Source organism: Lathyrus oleraceus, chromosome 4, assembly GCF_024323335.1.
Source record: "Lathyrus oleraceus cultivar Zhongwan6 chromosome 4, CAAS_Psat_ZW6_1.0, whole genome shotgun sequence".
Classification (NCBI taxonomy): domain Eukaryota; kingdom Viridiplantae; phylum Streptophyta; class Magnoliopsida; order Fabales; family Fabaceae; genus Lathyrus; species Lathyrus oleraceus.
In genome coordinates, this window is record NC_066582.1 from 432934947 (window position 1) to 432955711 (window position 20765).

The following is a 20765-nucleotide window of genomic DNA, read 5'->3' on the forward strand; positions in this document are numbered from 1 at the left end:
CCAGACAAAGATCAGCTGAGGGCAATGTCTCAGAAGGACAAGGAGACCTTCAAGGAATACACCCAGAGGTGGTGAGAATTGGCAGCCCAGATAGTGCCACCCTTGGAGGAGAAGGAGATGACAAAGATCTTCCTGAAGACTTTGAGCTCTTTCTACTACGAGCGCATGATCGCTAGTGCTTCCCCGGACTTCACCGAAATGGTGAATATGGGGATGAGGCTAGAAGAGGGGATCCGTGAAGGACGTTTGTCTCGTGATGATGGTTCCTCGGCAAAGAAATATGGAGGATTTGCCAGGAAGAAGGAAGGGGAGACTCATGTTGTTTCTTCCCATGTCAAGAGAAGGCCCTCTGTGAGGAGGAAAGAGGTCCGACCAACTGTTAACCAACACCAGGTGGCTCATATAGCACCTGCTTTCAGAGAAGTTCAACAACAACTACAACAACAACATCGTCAACAACAACAGGCTTACCAACCTCGCAACAATAACAACACCAGCACCAACAACTATGAGAGGAAGAGGGTGACTTTTGACCCAATTCCGATGACATATGTTGAATTGTATCCTTCCTTAATTGATAGGAAGCTCATAACTCCTCGTGATCCTCCTACTGTGTCAGCCAATCCTTAATGGTGGTACAAGCCCGAACTTCACTGTGTGTATCATTCTGGTGCGCCCGGACATGACGTGGAGAATTTTTTTCCTTTGAAGACCAAGGTTCAAGACCTTGTGAGATGTGGGATACTGTTCTTCGAGGACGTAGGCCCAAATGTGGAGAAGAACCCATTGCCCGAGCATTGGAAGGCAGCTATCAATATGGTTCAGGGGTGCCCTGGAAAATATAAAGTCCTTTATGTGAATGACATAAGGTAATCCTTGGTAGAGATGCATAAGCTATTGTGTGAACACAGTCATTATGAGCATGATCATGATAGGTGTCAGGTGTGCACTATCAACGAAAGAAGATGCCGTCAAGTGAGAAGGGACATCCAATAGATGTCGGACCAAGGGATGATTGAGATACTTCAGAATCGTAATGAGGATGAAGTCGATGTTATCACTCCTGTATTCAAAATTCTTGATCCTGTTGTTATCAAGTATGATGGCAGCAAGAAGAAAGTGTCGCCAACTCTTGTGATCAAGCCAGCGGGCCATGTTCCGTATGTATCAGATAAAGCGGTCTTGTACCGTTATAATGTTGTTATGATGGAGGATGGGAAAGAGGTGTCGTTGCCCTCAACCTCTGTGGTAAGCATTTCTGACATTAGTGGAGTGACCCGTAGTGGTCTTGTTTTCTCGGCTCAGCCGAAATCCCATGAAGACGTTATGAAGAAAGATGGTGTTAATCCTGCCAGTCCCGTGAGGACTTCTTCTTCAAATCATTCTACTCCTGTTGTGAAGGGTGTTAACCCTGTTGTTGACAAATCCATTAAAGCTCCTATCCTGGTTGGCCAGTCTGGCATGTTGAAAGAGGATGGTGATGAGATGCTAAGGCTCATCAAGAGGAGTGAATACAATGTTGTGGAGCAGTTGCTTCAAACTCCATCAAAGATATTTGTCCTATCTTTGCTGATGAATTCAGAGCCACATTACGAAGCATTGCAAAGGGTGTTGGACGTGGCATACGTGGATCACGATGTCACGATTGAGCAGTTTGATAGCATTGTTGCAAATATAACTGCTTGCAACAATTTGAGCTTCTGTGATGTTGATCTTCCCGAGGAGGGAAAAGACCATAATTTGGCTTTACATATCTCCATGAATTGTAAAGATGATGCCCTGTCCAATGTGTTGGTGGACACAGGGTCATCACTTAATGTATTTCCAAAGTCGACTCTTGCCAAACTTTCATATCAGGGGCCTCCCATGAGGCGGAGTGGAGTGGTAATGAAAGCTTTTGATGGATCGCGTAAAACTGTGATCGGTGAATTAGGACTCCCGATCAAGATTGGACCTAGTGATTTCTAGATCACTTTCCAGGTCATGGACATACATCCGTCTTACAGTTGTTTGCTTGGTAGACCATGGATTCACGAGGCAGACGTCGTGACATCCACCCTGCACCAAAAGTTGAAGTTCGTTAAGAACAAAAAGTTGGTGGTGATAGGGGGAGAGAAGGCTCTCTTGGTCAGCCATTTATCTTCCTTTTCCTATATTGATGTCGAGGATGAGGTTGGAACGCCGTTCCAAGCCTTATCTATTGCTGAGCCTTCTAGGAAAGGACTTTCTTCATTTGTCTCCTATAATGATGCGAAGTTGGCCATTGAGCATGGTGCAATTGCTGGTTTGGGGAAAATGATCACGATGGAAGATAACAAGTCCCGGGTTGGTATAAGGTACTCTTCTGGTGTTTCTAATGATCTTGGGTTATTTCAGAATGGAGGTTTCATCCACACCGTTGAAGATCAGGAAGTTGCTGCCATCGTTGAAGAAGATGAAGAGGAAGACCTTGGCAACTTTGTCATACCTGGAGGAATCTGCAATAATTGGGTCTTTGTTGATGTTCCAACAGTTATCCATAAGTCAATGTAATGTGTTCGTTTTGTTTAAAAAACCCTTCTCCCATGCCAAAAGGAGAAGTGAAAACATTGTTGGCATAATTGATTAATACAATGATATTCATTCAATAATCGCATGTTAAATGTTTGTTTTCTCAAATTTATTTTTCCTTTTTGCTTTTTGCATGAAATTGGTGATCACCATAAAACTCTAAAAAAGAGAATAAAATCAAACTTTCCATCTGCATAATGATTTGCCTTGTTTAAATTCTGAAATCTCTTTTATACTTAAAATCAATATGCAGGTTAATCAAACCCATTGAACATAATGATCCAACACCATCTCCCAACTTTGAGTTCCCTATATTTGAGGCAGAAGAAGATGATGTTGAAGAGATTCCTGATGATATTACCCGTTTGCTTGAGCACGAGGAGAAGATCATTCAGCCACATCTTGAGAATCTGGAAACAGTCAACTTGGGGTCTGAAGACTGCATTCGTGAAGTGAAGATTGGGGCACTCCTTGAAGAGTCAGTTAAGAAGGGACTGATCGAGTTGCTACGAGAATATGTCGACGTCTTTTCCTGGTCGTATGAAGACATTCATGGTCTAGATACTGATATTGTGCAACATTTCTTACCGTTGAAGCCTGAGTGCGTACCTATGAAGAAAAAGCTCAGAAGAACTCATCCTGATATGGCAGTGAAGATTAAAGAAGAAGTTCAGAAGCAAATTGATGCGGGGTTTCTGGTGACTTCTACATATCCTCAATGGGTGGCCAATATTGTGCCTGTACCTAAGAAAGATGGAAAAGTCTGAATGTGTGTGGATTACCTGACTTGAATAAAGCTAGTCCAAAAGATGATTTTCCTCTACCACACATTGATATGTTGGTAGACAATACGGCTAAATTAAATGTCTTTTCATTTATGGACAGATTTTCTGGTTATAATCAGATTAAAATGGCACCCGAGGATATGGAGAAGACAACATTCATCACACCTTGGGGAACATTCTGTTATCGAGTGATGCCCTTCGGTTTGAAGAATGCCAGGGCCACGTATCAACGTGCTATGACTACCTTGTTTCATGATATGATGCACAAGGAGATCGAGGTTTATGTTGATGATATGATTGCGAAGTCAAAAATGGAAGTTGAACATGTAGAACACTTGTTGAAGCTTTTCCAGCGTTTTAGGAAGTACAAGCTCCGCTTGAACCCGAACAAGTGTACATTTGGAGTCCGTTCCGACAAGTTATTGGGCTTTATTATCAACGAGAAAGGTATTAAGGTTGATCCTGCCAAGGTCAAAGCAATACAAGAGATGCATGCACCCAAAACTGAGAAGCAAGTCCGAGGTTTTCTTGGCCGCTTGAATTACATTTCAAGATTTATATCCCACAAGACTGCCACATGTGCGCCTATATTCAAACTCCTCCAGAAAGATTAGCGTCATGATTGGACCGAGGATTGCCAAAAGGCCTTTGACAGTATCAAAGAGTATTTGTCTGAGCCTCTGATTCTGTCTCCGCCTGTTGAAGGGAGACCGTTGATTACGTACTTGACCGTGCTCGACGATTCCATGGGTTGTGTCCTTGGTCAGCAAGATGAATCAGGAAAGAAAGAATATGCAGTATACTACTTGAGTAAGAAGTTCACTGACTGTGAGTCTCGATACTCAATGCTTGAGAAGACATGATGTGCTTTGGCTTGAGCTGCTAAGCGCTTACGCCAGTATATGTTGAATCATACAACTTGGTTGATATCCAAAATGGATTCGATCAAGTACATATTTGAGAAGCCTGCTTTAACTGGGAGAATTGCCCGTCGGAAGATGTTGTTATCTGAGTATGATATCAAGTAACGAGCTCAAAAAGCTATTAAAGGTAGTATCTTGGCTGACCATTTGGCGCATCAACCAATTGAAGATTATCATTCTGTGCAATACGACTTCCCGGATGAAGAGATTCTGTATTTGAAAAAAAGAAAGATTGCAATAAGCCTACGCTCGATGAAGGGCCAGAGCCTGGTTCCCGATGGGGTATAGTGTTCGATGGTGTTGTCAATCAATATGGAAATGGTATTGGGGCAGTGATTATTACTCGTCAAGGCACACACTTTCCTTTTACAGCAAGGTTAACTTTCAAATGCACGAATAATATGGCGGAGTATGAGGCTTGTATTATGGGTTTGAAAGAATGTATTGACCTTAGGATCAAACATCTGGATGTTTATGGTGATTCGAACCTTGTTGCTAATCAGATTAAGGGTGAATGGGAGACGAATCAGCCTGGCCTCATCCCATATAGAGATTATGCGAGGAGGATTTCAACTTTCTTTACTATAGTTGACTTTTATCATATTCCTCGAGATGAGAATCGGATGGCGGATGCTCTCACTATGCTTGCTTCAATGATTGCTATCAATTATTGGAATGAAGTCCCAAATATTACTGTGATGCGCCTGGATAGACCAACTTACGTGTTTGCAGTTGAGGAAGTAAAATATGATAAGTCGTGGTATTATGATATCAAATGTTTTCTCCAAAGTCAAATTTACCCGCTTGGGGCATCTGTTAAAGACAAGAAGACTTTAAGGAGATTATCTGGCAGTTTCTACCTTAATGATGATGTGCTTTACAAGAGGAATTTTGACATGGTTCTGCTCAGATGCGTGGATATACACGAAGCAGACCTGTTGATGACTGAAGTCCATGAAGGTTCATTTGGTAGTCATTCCAATGGACATGCTATGGCGAAGAAGATGTTGAGAGCAGGCTACTATTGGCTGACAATGGAGTTTGACTGCTGCAAGTTTATGAAGAAATGCCACAAGTGTCAGATTTATGCGGATAAGATTCACGTTCCTCCAACACTTCTGAATGTTATTTCCTTACCATGGCCTTTCTCCATGTGGGGAATTGACATGATTGGCATGATTGAACCAAAGGCATCAAACGATCATCGTTTTATTCTTGTAGCCATTGATTATTTCACCAAGTGGGTTGAAGCGGCATCGTACGCAAATGTGACCAGGCAGGTGGTTGTGAAGTTTATCAAGAACTAACTCATTTGCCGATATGGTGTGCCAGACAAGATCATTACTGATAATGGATCTAACTTGAATAATAAGATGATGAAAGAGCTGTGTAGCGAGTTCAAGATTACGCATCATAATTCTTCTCCCTATAGACCCAAGATGAATGGGGTTGTTGAAGCTGCTAACAAGAAAATCAAGAAGATTATTCAGAAGATGGTTGTTACGTACAAAGATTGGCATGAGATGTTGCCATTTGCTTTGCATGGCTATCGTACATTTGTCCGCACTTCAACAGGGGCAACCCCTTTCTCTCTTGTATATGGCATGGAGGTTGTGCTCCCCGTAGAGGTTGAGATCCCATCAATGAGAGTCTTGATGGAAGCCAAGTTGACTGAGGTTGAATGGGTTCAGAGTCGTTATGACCAACTGAATTTGATTGAAGAGAAGAGATTAACTGCCATGTGCCATGGTCAGTTATATCAGCAGAGGATGAAGAAAGCCTTTGATAAGAAGGTCAAGCCTCGTGTGTTTCGAGAAGGTGACCTCGTGCTCAAGAAAGTCTTGTCTTTCGCGCCCGATTCCAGGGGCAAGTGGACTCCAAACTATGAAGGTTCATACGTTGTTAAGTGAGCCTTTTCAGGCGGTGCTTTGTTGCTTACAACTATTGCTGATTCTAAGAGTTGGCAGCAATTTTGGTAAAACAAAGAGTGTTCACAAGATGTCTTGTGTGATGTCTTAACATGAGATATCCTATGTACCTGCCGGAGATTGTTTCAGAATGCCATATACACTAACAAGGCTTCTGATATTGGTTGTACCTGCTGGAGCTTAAATGGAAGACACATGCTGCAGGATTGTTTCAGTTGACATACTCATTGTCATGGTAACTGATATGGTTGTACCTGCTATAAAAGGAAACTGGATTATGCAGGATTTTTCCAGATGTCAGACCCGATGTCTTGACATCTTGTACACAGAACATTCAGTATGAATGTCTGGTGTTTTGTGATTGCACAATTGGTGGCAATCATTGGTTGATTGAAGATATGGCTAGCTGGCGCATTCTGTCAGGGATATCAACCAGATTTGTTTATTTTCCAAGAAGATCTTTACAGCTGATATGAAAAGATTTGATTGGAAAATATATCTAGGGTTTTCAAGGTGTCCAATACTTCTATAAAAAGGGACTTAGAAAACCTGATTGTACACACAACCAAGACTGAGCGAAATTTAGAGAGAGAGCTAGGTTTTGTGTCTGTAGGTCATTCAAGTCATCCATAGATGATTGAATTGGACTGATTTGTCTTCTTGATCAAAGCTTTGAAGCAAGATCAAGAGTGTGTCTTCTTGATTGAAACTGTGAAGTAAAATCAAGAATATTGTAATTGAAAAGTATTTTCTTTTCACAAGGGATTATTGTAATCAATCACGGGTGTGTGATTGTAAGGGAAGTGAGTGGGTTCTCGTATCTAAGAGTGCTTAGGTAGAAATTGCACGGGTAGAGATTAGGTGATAAAGACTGTAACTTGGTGAAGTGTACGGATAGTCTTTGAACTAATTCTATTATAGTGAATTTCCTTCCTGGCTTGGTAGCCCCCAGACGTAGGTGAGTTGCACCGAACTGGGTTAACAATTGCTTGTGTTATTTGCTTTACCATTCTGTTTCTGTTTATCCATTGTTTATAACCAGATATCAGTGTCGTGACATTAACTTCGACATCTTATATCTGATACCAGAATTTCAATTGGTATCAAAGCAGGCATCCTGCTCTGGTTCTGGGTGAGATCTAGGGGCTATACTTTCTGGTACAATGGAAAGAGATGGAGGATCTGTTCAGAGGTCACCAATCCTGGATGGTTCTAACTATGACTATTGGAAACCTAGAATGGTAGCGTTTTTAAAATCCCTTGATAACAAGGCTTGGAAAGCTGTCTTGACAGGATGGGTGCACCCTGTAGTCACTAAAGAAGGAGAAGCCACGACTGAAAAGAAGCCTGAAGAACAATGGTCCAAGGAGGAGGATGATCTTGCTCTTGGAAACTCTAAAGCCTTGAATGCAATATTCAATGGTGTAGACAAGAATATTTTCAGGCTGGTAAATAACTGTGAAGTGGCCAAAGATGCTTGGGACATTCTCAAGACCACTCATGAAGGCACCTCTAGGGTAAAGATGTCTAGACTCCAGCTGCTCACCTCCAAGTTTGAAAACTTAAGGATGAAACAAGATGAAAACATTCATGAATTTCACATGAGTATCCTTGAGATAGCTAATGCTTCAAGAGCCCTGGGAGAGAAGATGACAGATGAAAAATTGGTGAGAAAAATACTTAGATCACTCCCTAAGAGATTTGCAATGAAGGTGACTGCCATAGAAGAGTCTCAAGACATCTCCAACATGAGGGTAGATGAGTTAATTGGCTCCCTCCAAACCTTTGAGATGGGATTGATTGAGGGAACTGGAAAAAAAACAAGAGCATTGCCTTTGTTTCCAACACAAAAGAGGAAAACAGTCAAGATGTGGAATGGGCCAATAAAGTTGCTATGTTGGGGAGACAGTTTAACAGACTGTTAAAGAAAATGGATGACAGATCCAAGGCAAATGTCAAGGACATCTCGTCTGACATCATTAAATCCAACAATGTTGGAAGAAAAGCAAGAGCAGATGAGAAGCCCAAAGAAGGAAAAGAGGTTCAGTGTTATGAATGTGATGGGTATGGACACATCAGGTCTGAATGTGGTACCTACCTTAAGAAACAGAAGATGAGCCTTGCTGTCACATGGTCGGATGAGAGTGATACAGAGGAGGTTGCGAATCTAGTGACTGCCTTGACAGGAAGATGGGAATCTGATGAAGAGTCAAGTGATGATGAAGTAACCTTTGAGGAATTGGCATCTACCTACAGACAGTTGTGTCACAAAAGTGTAGAGATGTGCAAACAGGTTGATAGCCTGAAGAAGGAAATTACTCAACTTGAGAACGACAAGATAGAATACTTGGAAACCATCTCCAAGTTACAAACAGAAGCAGTGGCTCTGAATGCCAAGCTAGAAAAAAATCCACAAGCTGAAAATTAGAAGATAGCACAGCTGGAAAGTGAAAAGGCAGACCATGCAAAAATCATCTCAAAATTGAAGACTGAAGTCATGTTTCAAAATTCTAAATTAGAAGAGATGACCAAGTATGTAAGAATGTTAAGCAATGGGTCTGATTCCTTAGACAAGATTCTTCAAATTGGACAAATAACAGGAGACAAATCTGGCATTGGGTATAATAACTCAAAACCTGAGAGCAGTAACTCAGGTGTCAAGCCTAAAACCAAATGTAGGTGCATTCAAAAACCTGTGATGTCACATAATATGTCACAGTACCAAAGGAGAAAGCAGTTAAAAGGAAAACACCAAAGATGGAGATGCTATTACTGTGGGAAATTTGGTCATCTAAAGCCTTTCTGCTATAAACTGTATGGCTATCCTAAGGTTGCTCAACATCAGGATCACTATCAGTTCAGGCCCAAACATCACATACCCATCATCAAAAAGCAATGGGTCCCCAAGAACAATGTTACAGGACTGATAGCCTGCACCCCTCTCAGAATCTCAGTCAAGGAAGAATGGTACCTTGATAGTGGATGCTCTAGACACATGACTGGAAACCAAGACCTGCTGACTGATCTGCATCAACATACTATAAGACATGTAACCTTTGGAGATGGAGCAAAAGGTGAAATCAAGGGAACAGGTAAACTTGATTGCTCTGGAGTACCTAGACTAGACAAGGTTCTACTAGTCAAAGGCTTAACTGCAAACCTCATAAGCATTAGCCAACTATGTGATCAAGGTCTGAATGTTAACTTCACCAAAACTGAATGTCTAATCCTGGACATAAAGAGTGAAGTAATTATGAGAGGAATCAGGACCAAAGACAATTGCTACATATGGAGCTCTCAATTGGATTGTCCCTTAAAATATTGGGTGAGTACAGATGCCCCCAAGAGTGATGAAAAACAAGGTCTGGGAAAAGGTCACACAAAGATATCACACCAGAAGCCCAAGGGAGGAAAGGTCATGATGGCTCAAATAACTAAGAGGTTAGAACAAACAGGTGGACATTTGACCAATCACAGGGAGAATGGAACTGTAGGGACCAAGCCACAAAAGACTCTGTGCAAAAAGGCCAAAGACAATATGGAGAAGATATGGACAACACCTGTGAAAGGTATGGAAGATGATAGCAGGTGGGCTCGACTGGGTTGGATGAACCTATTATTGATTGCATACAATGCCACTCAGGATGTCACAACATTGTATCATGACTTTCTGAATACTGAAGCCAGGTCCAAAAATCAGATTCAATATAGATGGACAAAGTACTGGTCTAGCTATTATCACTCCATTTGGAAATTTGTGGAAGATAAATTCAGAAGTCTAAAGCATGGACTAGAATTGGCAAGAAATTTGAAATAAAATGTATGTGAGGAAGGGAAATTAGGGATTTGGAAATTGAAAGGAAAAAATAAAAGAAATAAAATTAATGTTTTCCCTTTTAAAAGAAAGAGCCACATTAATGATAAATCATTTCCAAACTTTGAAAACAGTATCTATCCCCTCAGCACACGCTACCTAAACTCAGCAATTGCCATTTCCATTCAACTTCTAAGACAAGCTCAGCTAGGGCAAAGAAACCTTCCTCAAAAGTCCTACACCATGTCTCAACATCCTTCATCATCTGGTTCCAAATCCTCCCAACATGCGAAGAATCCATCTATGGGGTTTGGAGATGAAGATGTAATGGACGTCACTCCTCTGTGCATGATACCTGGCGACACCACAGGTACCGCCTCCAATGCTGGAGATAAGCAAGGTAATACCTCTGGTAACTCCTCTCTTCCTAAAGACACGCATTACACTGATCGCGCTATAAGGAGACTGGTTACTAGAATACTGAGTGAAGGACATGTAGTTGAAGGGGTCTCTACCCCTCTGTCCAGAAGGGAACCCTCTCCTGAGGGTAAAACCCATGCTGATAAAGATGATGATTCATTTAGATCAGAAAAAGAGGTGGCAGCTGAAGGGCTTTGCTCTCTAGGTAAAACCCTACCTAGTAAGAAACAAAAGGTGCCTCAAGAAGATATTGTTGATCTAGAGGAAGAAAACACTGAAGGAGAAGATGATTCTTTGGTTCATCTAGTTAAACCGAACATAGCTGAGAAACTGAGAGCTAAGAATGGAAAAAGTATGGCTAACATGAGAGCTGCTAGAGTGAAAAATGCTGCAGGAATAGGACCCTCAAAACCCTGGAGCAAGGTTGAGGTTAAGAAAAGAAAAGAAAGAGACAACTCTGACTCTGAGGAGGATGTTCAAGACGATGTCCCAGACATCTCCCCTGCAAAAAGGCAGGTTGTTCAGAAATCTCCTGGCAAGGCTACTGCTGTTCATCTAGACAATATCTATTTTCACTTGGAAGATGGAGCAGCAAAGTGGAAATATGTCATTCAAAGAAGAGTAGCCATTGAGAGAGAACTTGGACAAGAAGCTGTAGAAGTAAAAGAGGTTATTGAGCTGATCAAAAATGTTGGACTCATGAAAACTGTGGTTACTCTAACCCAATGCTATGAGGGGTTAGTGAGAGAATTTATTGTTAACATCCCTGAGGATATTCAGGAGAAGAATAGCAGGGAGTTTTGCAAAGTTTTTGTGAGAGGCAAATGTGTGAAATTCTCACCAAGTGTCATCAACAAGTTCCTAGGAAGAGGAGTGGATGGAGGAGTAGACCTAGAAACCACAGACAATGAGGTTTGTAGGGTCATCACAGCCGGCCAAGTTAAGGAATGGCCTAGTAGAAACCACTTATCAGCTGGAAAGCTCAGTGTTAAATATGCCATCCTGCACAAGATTGGCTCAGCTAACTGGATTCCTACTAATCATGCCTCTACTATCTCCATCAATCTTGGAAGAATCATTCATGCCATTGGAACAAGGGTTAACTATGATTTTGGCAAGTTCATATTTGAACAAACCATTAGACATGCTTCTACAAATGCTGTAAAGTTACCTATTGTCTTCCCTTCCCTTATTTGTGGCATTATCCTGAGTCAACAACCAGGGATCCTGAGGACAAGTGACATTCCAAGCAGGAGGAAAACATCTTTGTCCATCCATTACAAGTTGTTTGAAGGAAGTCATGTCAAGGATGTCATGACATCTGGTAGAAGGGAGTCTACAGCTAAAGGAAGCTTGATTGACCAACTGAAAGAGACCTGCAAAGAATTGGAAGATGGTATAAGGGTGGCCAGGGCCAGAAAGGAAGCTTTAGAAGTTCTCATCTGTAGCCTGGAAAGGGAAGACAGAGAAAAGGCTGGAAAGGAATCAAATCTAAGATCCCAATCTTGTTCTGAAAGCTGAGAAGACTCTGAAGGTGTAGCTGAAGATGAAGATGAAGGTGAAGAAGATACCTCTTCTTCTGATTAATGGTTCCTGCCTGTATTGGAGGGGTGTTGGAAGCTGGAAGGTGCTGTTGTGAGGAACGCTGATGTTCTTTCTGCTTTGTATTTTGTGGCAGTCCTCATGATGCCTGTTATATTTAGGGCTCTTAATGAGTTCCTTGAATTTGTTCATTATTTTAGCTGTCTGCTGTGTATAATGATGGTTGTGTACTTCCTGAATATTCTGTTTTAACATGCTTAATGTTATAACATTTGTTTTAACTTTCTCTGCTAGACTAATAGACATTTATTTTGTCTGATTGGTCACCTTTGGTCATATTTTGACTAAAAAGGGGGAGAAGGTGCCTGTTATGGAAGTTGTATGTGGCTGGAGGACAGCTATTATTGGAAGAAGTGCACAGGTGCTAGAACAGTATGGCTGTATGTTTACAGATGTCAAACAGGATGTCTAATATGGTGCACAGGTGTTGATGTTGTAGCAGATGTCATATGACATTCTGGCTGGTACAGGTGCTGGAGATTTCAGTAGCTGTTTTTGTTGAATGCACAGATTTAGGGGGAGAAGAAGTACCCTGGTGTATTGTGCATTTGTGTGTCTTACTAGTTGCATCCATAACTAGTAATTCTGTTGACTGTTGCACAGATTAAGGGGGAGGAGAAGTACCCTTGTGCATATGTATTACTAGTAGCCATAGCTAGTAATTGTTTTGCTTCTGCTGCTGATTAAACTACTGTTATGTGGTTTAACTGCTGATAGTTTAACTTGTGAACAAAAAGGACAGATATATGTTTTAGCCAAAATTTGCCAAAGGGGGAGTTGTTGATTCTAAGAGTTGGCAGCAATTTTGGTAAAACAAAGAGTGTTCACAAGATGTCTTGTGTGATGTCTTAACATGAGATATCCTATGTACCTGCTGGAGTTGAAGAACATATGCAAGCAGGATTGTTTCAGAATGCCATATACACTAACAAGGCTTCTGATATTGGTTGTACCTGCTGGAGCTTAAATGGAAGACACATGCTGCAGGATTGTTTCAGTTGACATACTCATTGTCATGGTAACTAATATGGCTGTACCTGCTATAAAAGGAAACTGGATTATGCAGAATTTTTCCAGATGTCAGACCCGATGTCTTGACATCTTGTACACAAAACATTCAGTATGAATGTCTGGTGTTTTGTGATTGCACAATTGGTGGCAATCATTGGTTGATTGAAGATATGGCTAGCTGGCGCATTCTGTCAGGGATATCAACCAGATTTGTTTATTTTCCAAGAAGATCTTTACAGCTGATATGAAAAGATTTGATTGGAAAATATATCTAGGGTTTTCAAGGTGTCCAATACTTCTATAAAAAGGGACTTAGAAAACCTGATTGTACACACAACCAAGACTGAGCGAAATTTAGAGAGAGAGCTAGGGTTTGTGTCTGTAGGTCATTCAAGTCATCCATAGATGATTGAATTGGACTGATTTGTCTTCTTGATCAAAGCTTTGAAGCAAGATCAAGAGTGTGTCTTCTTGATTGAAACTGTGAAGTAAAATCAAGAATATTGTAATTGAAAAGTGTTTTCTTTTCACAAGGGATTATTGTAATCAATCACGGGTGTGTGATTGTAAGGGAAGTGAGTGGGTTCTCATATCTAAGAGTGCTTAGGTAGAAATTGCACGGGTAGAGATTAGGTGATAAAGACTGTAACTTGGTGAAGTGTACGGATAGTCTTTGAACTAATTCTATTATAGTGAATTTCCTTCCTGGCTTGGTAGCCCCCAGACGTAGGTGAGTTGCACCGAATTGGGTTAACAATTGCTTGTGTTATTTGCTTTACCATTCTGTTTCTTTTTATCCATTGTTTATAACCAGATATCAGTGTCGTGACATTAACTTCGACATCTTATATCTGATACCAGAATTTCAACTATGGATGGGGAGGATTTCACTCGCCCTGTGAATTCAGATGCAGTCAAGAAATACTTCACCTAAAAATAAAAATAGAATAGCTCGCTAAGTTGAAAACGCGAAGGGGCGACTTAGGCAAAAATGAGCGTCTCGGTGGATTCAAAACCCGAAAGGGCGGTCCAGGCAAAAGTTAGAGACATGAAAAAAATGAATATATATCCCGCTAGATTGAGTACCTCACCCTGGGGCAATCTAGGTAAAATTTAGGGATTTGGCAAGTAACTGCATCCAGACAAGACTTTGTTCAACAGTTGTCATCTATCAAAGATTCTCGCTCAGTCATCATCAACTGAGGTTTCGAATACAGTGGATTCAGAGTTGGTGGAGAAATAGTCATTATGTTCAATGTAGCCCTTTTTCCATGTACATAACCAATTTCAAATTTGTAAAGATCCATGGAGTCTCGCCATTTGCGGACTACCATTCTATTAAATAAATTTGAGCCTTTATCCAATTCTTTGCACTCTTATTTGTTTCTGTTTAACAAATGTTTGCATGTTTTAATTGACAAATATCATTGTTTTAAACAAATAAAGTTTTCATAAATAAATTGTTTTAAACAGAATGAACATTCAGAATGACTAAGAGGATGAGTGGAATGTCCTCAGTGCTTTTTGTCGCATCTCGAAAAATACGATTCCTCGCGATGGTCGCGGAAAAAATTAGTTCAAACAGAGTCGCCATCGAACTTTATTTATCCTAATGAAGGAATAGGAAAATATTGATAAAACCTTTGAAAAATAGAATAATGGTCGTCGCAACCATATTCGGGTTCGGGAGTCGATTACGCAAGGGGAAGGTATTAGCACCCCTCGCGTCAGTTGTACTCAACGGGAACCTTTTAGTCTAATTTTCTATTTGAAAGTTAGTTAAATGTTATATGCTTTCTTCGAGTAATTAGAGTTGGTAATAGAGATGGATGAAGACCTCAAAAGGAGAAAAGGGGAGGTTTTTTATTTAATGTGCTCGCGAAGATACAACAATCTCCTGCCTACGTATCCTTATGGTGCAATAAGGAAATCAGAGCATTCGTAGTTCGTGGTACTACGAATATTTGGTGTGTTTTGTTTGATAGACGACTGTGTAGGTCGGCGTTCTAAAGGCTAAACGTTGACTTGTCTACTCTCGGTGGAGGCTCTAGCACTGTTTTGTTGGGCGCATTAGAAAGGATTGACAGTGTTCTTTTGGAAAGAAGAGTTTTGGTCACGCGGGGTGACGAGTTGAATTGATGTATTTGGGTTTGATTGGTTTCGATCGCTCGGGGGCGAGAAATTTGGTTTGTTTGAGATATTTTGAAAAACGACGAAAGATTGAGCAATATGGTGCACACCAATCATCCAATTCTTTCGAGGAATAATAAGGCGAACGCCTTCTACTTCCTTTTTTGTTTGAATTATTTTGGAAGTTTGTTTGTGGATGTTGAATATGCACGGTAGTAAGGCGTACGCCTCCTACTTGCTTATTCAAAGAATAATGAGGCGTACGCCACTTATTCTTTTATCCAAGTTTATTTAAAATGTATTAATCCAAAGTCGATGATTCGTGCAATATGGCGAGCGCCAATTATTCAAACAATCGAGAGATGGTGAGGCGAACGCCTCCCATCTTCTGTCATTCGAAGTTTAATTTAAGAAGAAATGTTTTTAGATGTTGTATTTGATATAAAAGATGATTTGAATTTATTCGATTGCGGTTTAATTTGATGACGAAGATTCGAGCAATGTGGCGTACGCAAATTATTCTAATAATCGAAAGATAGTGAGGCGAACGCCTCCTATCCTTAATTATCGGAAATTTAGAATTAAAAGAATTTGGAATTCGTAGTTGATTCAAAAGAAATGATTTGAAATGTTATGGTTTGATGTTTTAATCGGGCGACAAGAACTCAAGCAATATGGCGTGCGCCAATCATTCAAGTACTTGAGAAATAACGAAGCGAGCGCTTTCTATATTCCTTTTCATCCCAAGTTTATAAAAAAAAGTATATTTTGAGTATTACCTTAATTTATGAAGATGATTTGTATTTTGTATGATTATTAGGGTTTTAACGGAATGACGAAAATCCGAGCAATATGGCGTACGCCAATTATTCGAATAGTCGAGAGATAGTGAAGGAGAAGCTTACTATTCTCCTTTTCATTCGAAAATAATTATTAAAATAAAGCTTTTAAAATTAATTATTAAAATAAAGCTTTTATAACTTATAAATAATTTGGGGAAGTGATTTTAATTTTATGGATTTTTAGGGTTTTAATTGAATGACGAAAATCCGAGCAATATGGCGTACGCCAATTATTCGAATAGTCGAGAGATAGTGAAGCGGAAGCTTACTATTCTCATTTTCATTCGAAAATAATTATTAAAATAAAGCTTTTAGAATTTATAAATAATTTGGGTAAGTGATTTTAATTTTATGGATTTTTAGGGTTTTAATTGAATGACGAAAATCCGAGCAATATGGTGTACGCCAATTATTCGAATAATCGAGAGATAGTGAAGCGGATGCTCATTATTCTCCTTTTCATTTAAGTTTTAATTTAAATAATTTGGGAGAGTATATTAATTAAATATGTTGAATTTGAATTTTTGTTAGAATTTATCTGATTCGAGAGAAATTACTTGATGTTAGACCAAGGCTTGATTATTTTTACAATAAGGTATAATGATTTGGTATCATTTTCCAATATTAACATCTAACTAATATTTTAATTGCAATATTCTAAAGAATATATAAAAATCTACACAAAATAAGGAAAAAATATTTAATTGGAATTTTAAATGGGAATTATATGGGAATTTATGATATAAGGAATTTTATCAATTCATTGGGAAGATCAACTGCTGTCAATACTTATTTTAAAAAATGAGTGCCTTTTCCCTTGGTAAGGCAAACGCACAAAGGGAGCACAGCCAACGAAGTTGCTTGTAATTTAAAAAAAAATTAATCAAATAAGCAAGAAAAAAAATGTGAATGCCTCCTTGTCTCCTCCTATTAAAAAACTCTTTTCATTCTCTCTCTCTGCTTTTCATTTTCTCCTCCTATGTTCTAACACCAACATCACCATTGAATTAACCATGACGGTAGTAACAGGAATCCTCGACAGCATTTCTGTGTAGCCATGGTGGCACCGTCGTGAGCGCCCATAACTCAGAGAAAAATCCTAACCTTATCCAAACAAATACTTAAAAACCCAAATCTAGCCATGTAGTTTCCAAATCAAAAACAAAGGTCCAAAGAACCGAAGCCAGAAAACAACGAAAACAAAGGACCCATATCAAAGAAATAAACAAGCAAGAGACCTAAATTTTCAACTCCAAATTAAACTTAATACAACAGAAATCTCATGTAATAATCATGGGGGTTATGGTATATGAGGCGATACACACAAGGTGGTAGCATCAAATCAAACAGAGTGAAAGTTTAAATACCAAATCGGAGTTGGTCCGATGTTCAAACTCCGGCCAGGTTAGTTAAGCGAATCCTTTAGAACTTTTCGTGATCTTCTCTTCTTCCTTCTCTATTACTGATTTGGTGTGTCTTGGTTTGACAGTGGCTTAGCTCAGTTTTCTCAAAGTTCTAATGATGAACTCTGAGTAAACTTTGGGAGTATTTGAGCTTTGGTGATTGGGTGTGAGTGAAATTCCAGCAGAGTAACGGTGCGTGATCAGGTCTTTTTTATGAAATATTGATATGTTGTTCTTGATGTGTGTTCTAGGTTTTTTTTTGAAGAAATCTCTTGTTGTGCATATGTTGTGTTTTTGTTAACCTCTCATCTGTTGTTATTATGAAGAAAAGATTCAGCCTTAAAACACTTCTGTTTCTTTTTGATTTTCTCATCCCAGATTATGTGGGATTTGATCTGTTCTTGTTTAAGCCAGTGTTGCAATGCCTTTTCAGATGTTTCAATTAATCTTCTGAATAAAGCTTCAAACTGAGTGATTTATTTTGTTGTTTTGCAGTTTCCTAAGCGCTTCTAAAAAGTGCTTTTAAAATAAGCTATTTTTGTGCTCTGCAGATTACAGCTCTGAGGTGGCTTTGATGGAATGGGAAGAAAGAGTAGTTTGTAAATTAGGGACCTTTTTGCAGCAATTTCACTTAGTTGAGATATAACTATTTAGTTTAATTTTTTTTAAGGACAAAATGTGTGTTTGGATTATTTGGGACTGATTGAATTAAATTTTAATTATGTAATTACCTTTTAAACTTTTCAAAATTTAACTCAATATTTATTTATGCTAATCAATTTCAATTTTTAAAAACAACAAATTTCTAACTTAAGTATAATGACTTAATTTTAAAAATAACATATTTCTAACTTAAGTAAAATGACTTAATTTTAAAAACAATATATTTCTAACTTAAGTATAATGAATTAATCTAAAGAACAACATAATTCTAATCTTAAACACAAAAACTAAGTATAGTAATTTAATTTTTTAAAAACACAATTCTGATTTAAACACAAAAATCTAAATGTGGAACTTTCAATTTTTAAAAAAAACAACACAACTCTATTTTAAATACAAAAATATAAATATGGAACTTTATAATTTAAAAACAACACAATTCTATTTTAAATTCAAAAATCTAAACATGGGACATTTAATTAAAAAACACAATTCTATTTTAAATATAAAAAATCTAAACATGGGACTTTTAATTTAAAAAAACACAATTCTATTTTAAATAAAAAATATAAATATGGAACTTTTCAATTTAAAAACAACACAATTCTATTTTAAATACAAAAATCTAAACATGGGACATTTAATTAAAAAACACAATTCTATTTTAAATACAAAAAATCTAAACATGGGACTTTTAATTTAAAAAAAAAAACACATACATGTTTCTAAAAAATGAAAATTCTAAATATGGGACTTTTGAAACAAAGAAATCTCATGGATTAAACCAAAATGGCCGGACAAAATTGGGGTATGACAGCTGCCCCTATTTAATTACCTCAAACCAGTAAGTGATAATGACAGTAGTCTTTACGCATTCACGGTGGGAGATAATTAAATACAAGAATACCCAAATTTTGTCCTAGGAAATGAAAGGAAGAAAATACAAGAAGAAAATGCGGTGAGAAATGGCAAAAAGACATCATCCCACAGTAAAATGGAACAGCCAAGACTTTCTGGGAGTCGTCAGAACAGTATCTTGGACGTTACAATCAAGATATGTTAGCAATGGAATGATATTCCTAGCTAAAACTCAAGATTTTTCAAGATGCTAGAGCAGTATAAAGGAAATCTGGCATGAGACTCTTCATATCGATGAAGCAGCATCTCAATAGTAAAAGTGAGATTCTCTGTATCGAGTCGAAACAACATCTTATATGATAGAATTAAAATATTCCAGCAAGGGGAAAATACTTTAATTGAATCTAAGACTTTCCGAGGATACTTAGAGCAGTATCTCTAAAAAATATCTGAAATGAGACTCTTCATATTGATGAAGCAGTATCTCAAACAACAAAAGTGAGATTCTCTGTATCGGGTCGAAACAGCATCTTATATGATAGAATTAAAATATTCCAGCAAGGGAAAAATACCTTAATTGAATCTAAGACTTTCCGAGGACACTTAGAGAAGTATCTCTAAAAAATATCTGAAATGAGACTCTTCATATTGATGAAGCAGTATCTCAAATAGTAAAAGTGAGATTCTTTGTATCGGGTCGAAACAGCATCTTATATGATAGAATTAAAATATTCCAGCAGGGGAAAAATACTTTAATTGAATCTAAGACTTTCCGAGGATACTTAGAGCAGTATCTCTAAAAAATATCTGAAATGAGACTCTTCATATTGATGAAGGAGTATCTCAAACAGTAAAAATGAGATTCTCTGTATCGAGTCGAAACAGCATCTTATATGATAGAATTAAAATTTTCCAGCAAGAGAAAAGTACTTTAATTGAATCTAAGACTTTCCGAGGATACTTAGAGCAGTATCTCTAAAAAATATCTGAAATGAGACTCTTCATATTGATGAAGCAGTATCTCAAACAGTAAAAATGAGATTCTCTGTATCGAGTTGAAACAGCATCTTATATGATAGAATTAAAATTTTCCAGCAAGGGAAAAATACTTTAATTGAATCTAAGACTCTCCGAGGATACTTAGAGCGGTATCTCAAACAGAGAAATGAGATTCTTCAAATAAATGAAGCAGTATCTCGAATATTCGTCTGTTGGGGGAATTTTTTGAAAAGACTCCTTTTGGGAGATTTACTAGAAATGCTCTGCAGGAGAAAAGCTCATAAGAGACTTTTTAGGGTAACCTCTTCTTGGAGAGCAATGACTGTAAAGAAAAATGTTGGGAATATCATTGTTTTTTTAAAAAAAGTTGAAAAATGATTTGCTGAGAAATAACCATACGAGCCTATGTAGGGTAATAACTTTATTTGGAAATGAGGAATGTCTGAGACATATACGAATGACCTTGGATCCTGTTATTTTATATTTGATTTTTGTATAATGTCCTACTTTAGGTGGGAATTCCATGCATGGGATAATGCATGGGATGTATGCAAGTATGCAATTTTGCTGGGGATATTTGGCTGTAGGAATGCGAATGATTTTTATTTTGCTGAAATTCCCATTTTGTGGGAGTGTTATGCATGAGTATGTTGATGATTGATATGACTGTGCTTTTTTTTAATTTCCTTGTTTGGCAGGAAATTATGCACGAAATGATGCGTGTGATCATGTAGGAATGCAACTGGGTAATTGGATATGCCCCGGTTAGGACATTTCGCTTTGAGGTATGATGCCAGCAGTATGGATTTTTTTTATCATTTGGGGCGATCAATGGAG

General features: G+C 38.4%; 1 protein-coding gene across 1 annotated transcript; it reads left to right on the forward strand.

Annotated features, from left to right (window-relative positions):
- Positions 1 to 10243: 10243 nt before the first annotated feature.
- Positions 10244 to 11941, forward strand: LOC127137832 (uncharacterized). The gene is made up of 2 exons (XM_051064254.1): positions 10244 to 11157; positions 11563 to 11941. The coding sequence occupies exons 1-2, from the start codon at positions 10244 to 10246 to the stop codon at positions 11939 to 11941; spliced, it is 1293 nt and encodes a 430-aa protein (XP_050920211.1).
- The last annotated feature ends 8824 nt before the right edge of the window (positions 11942 to 20765 follow it).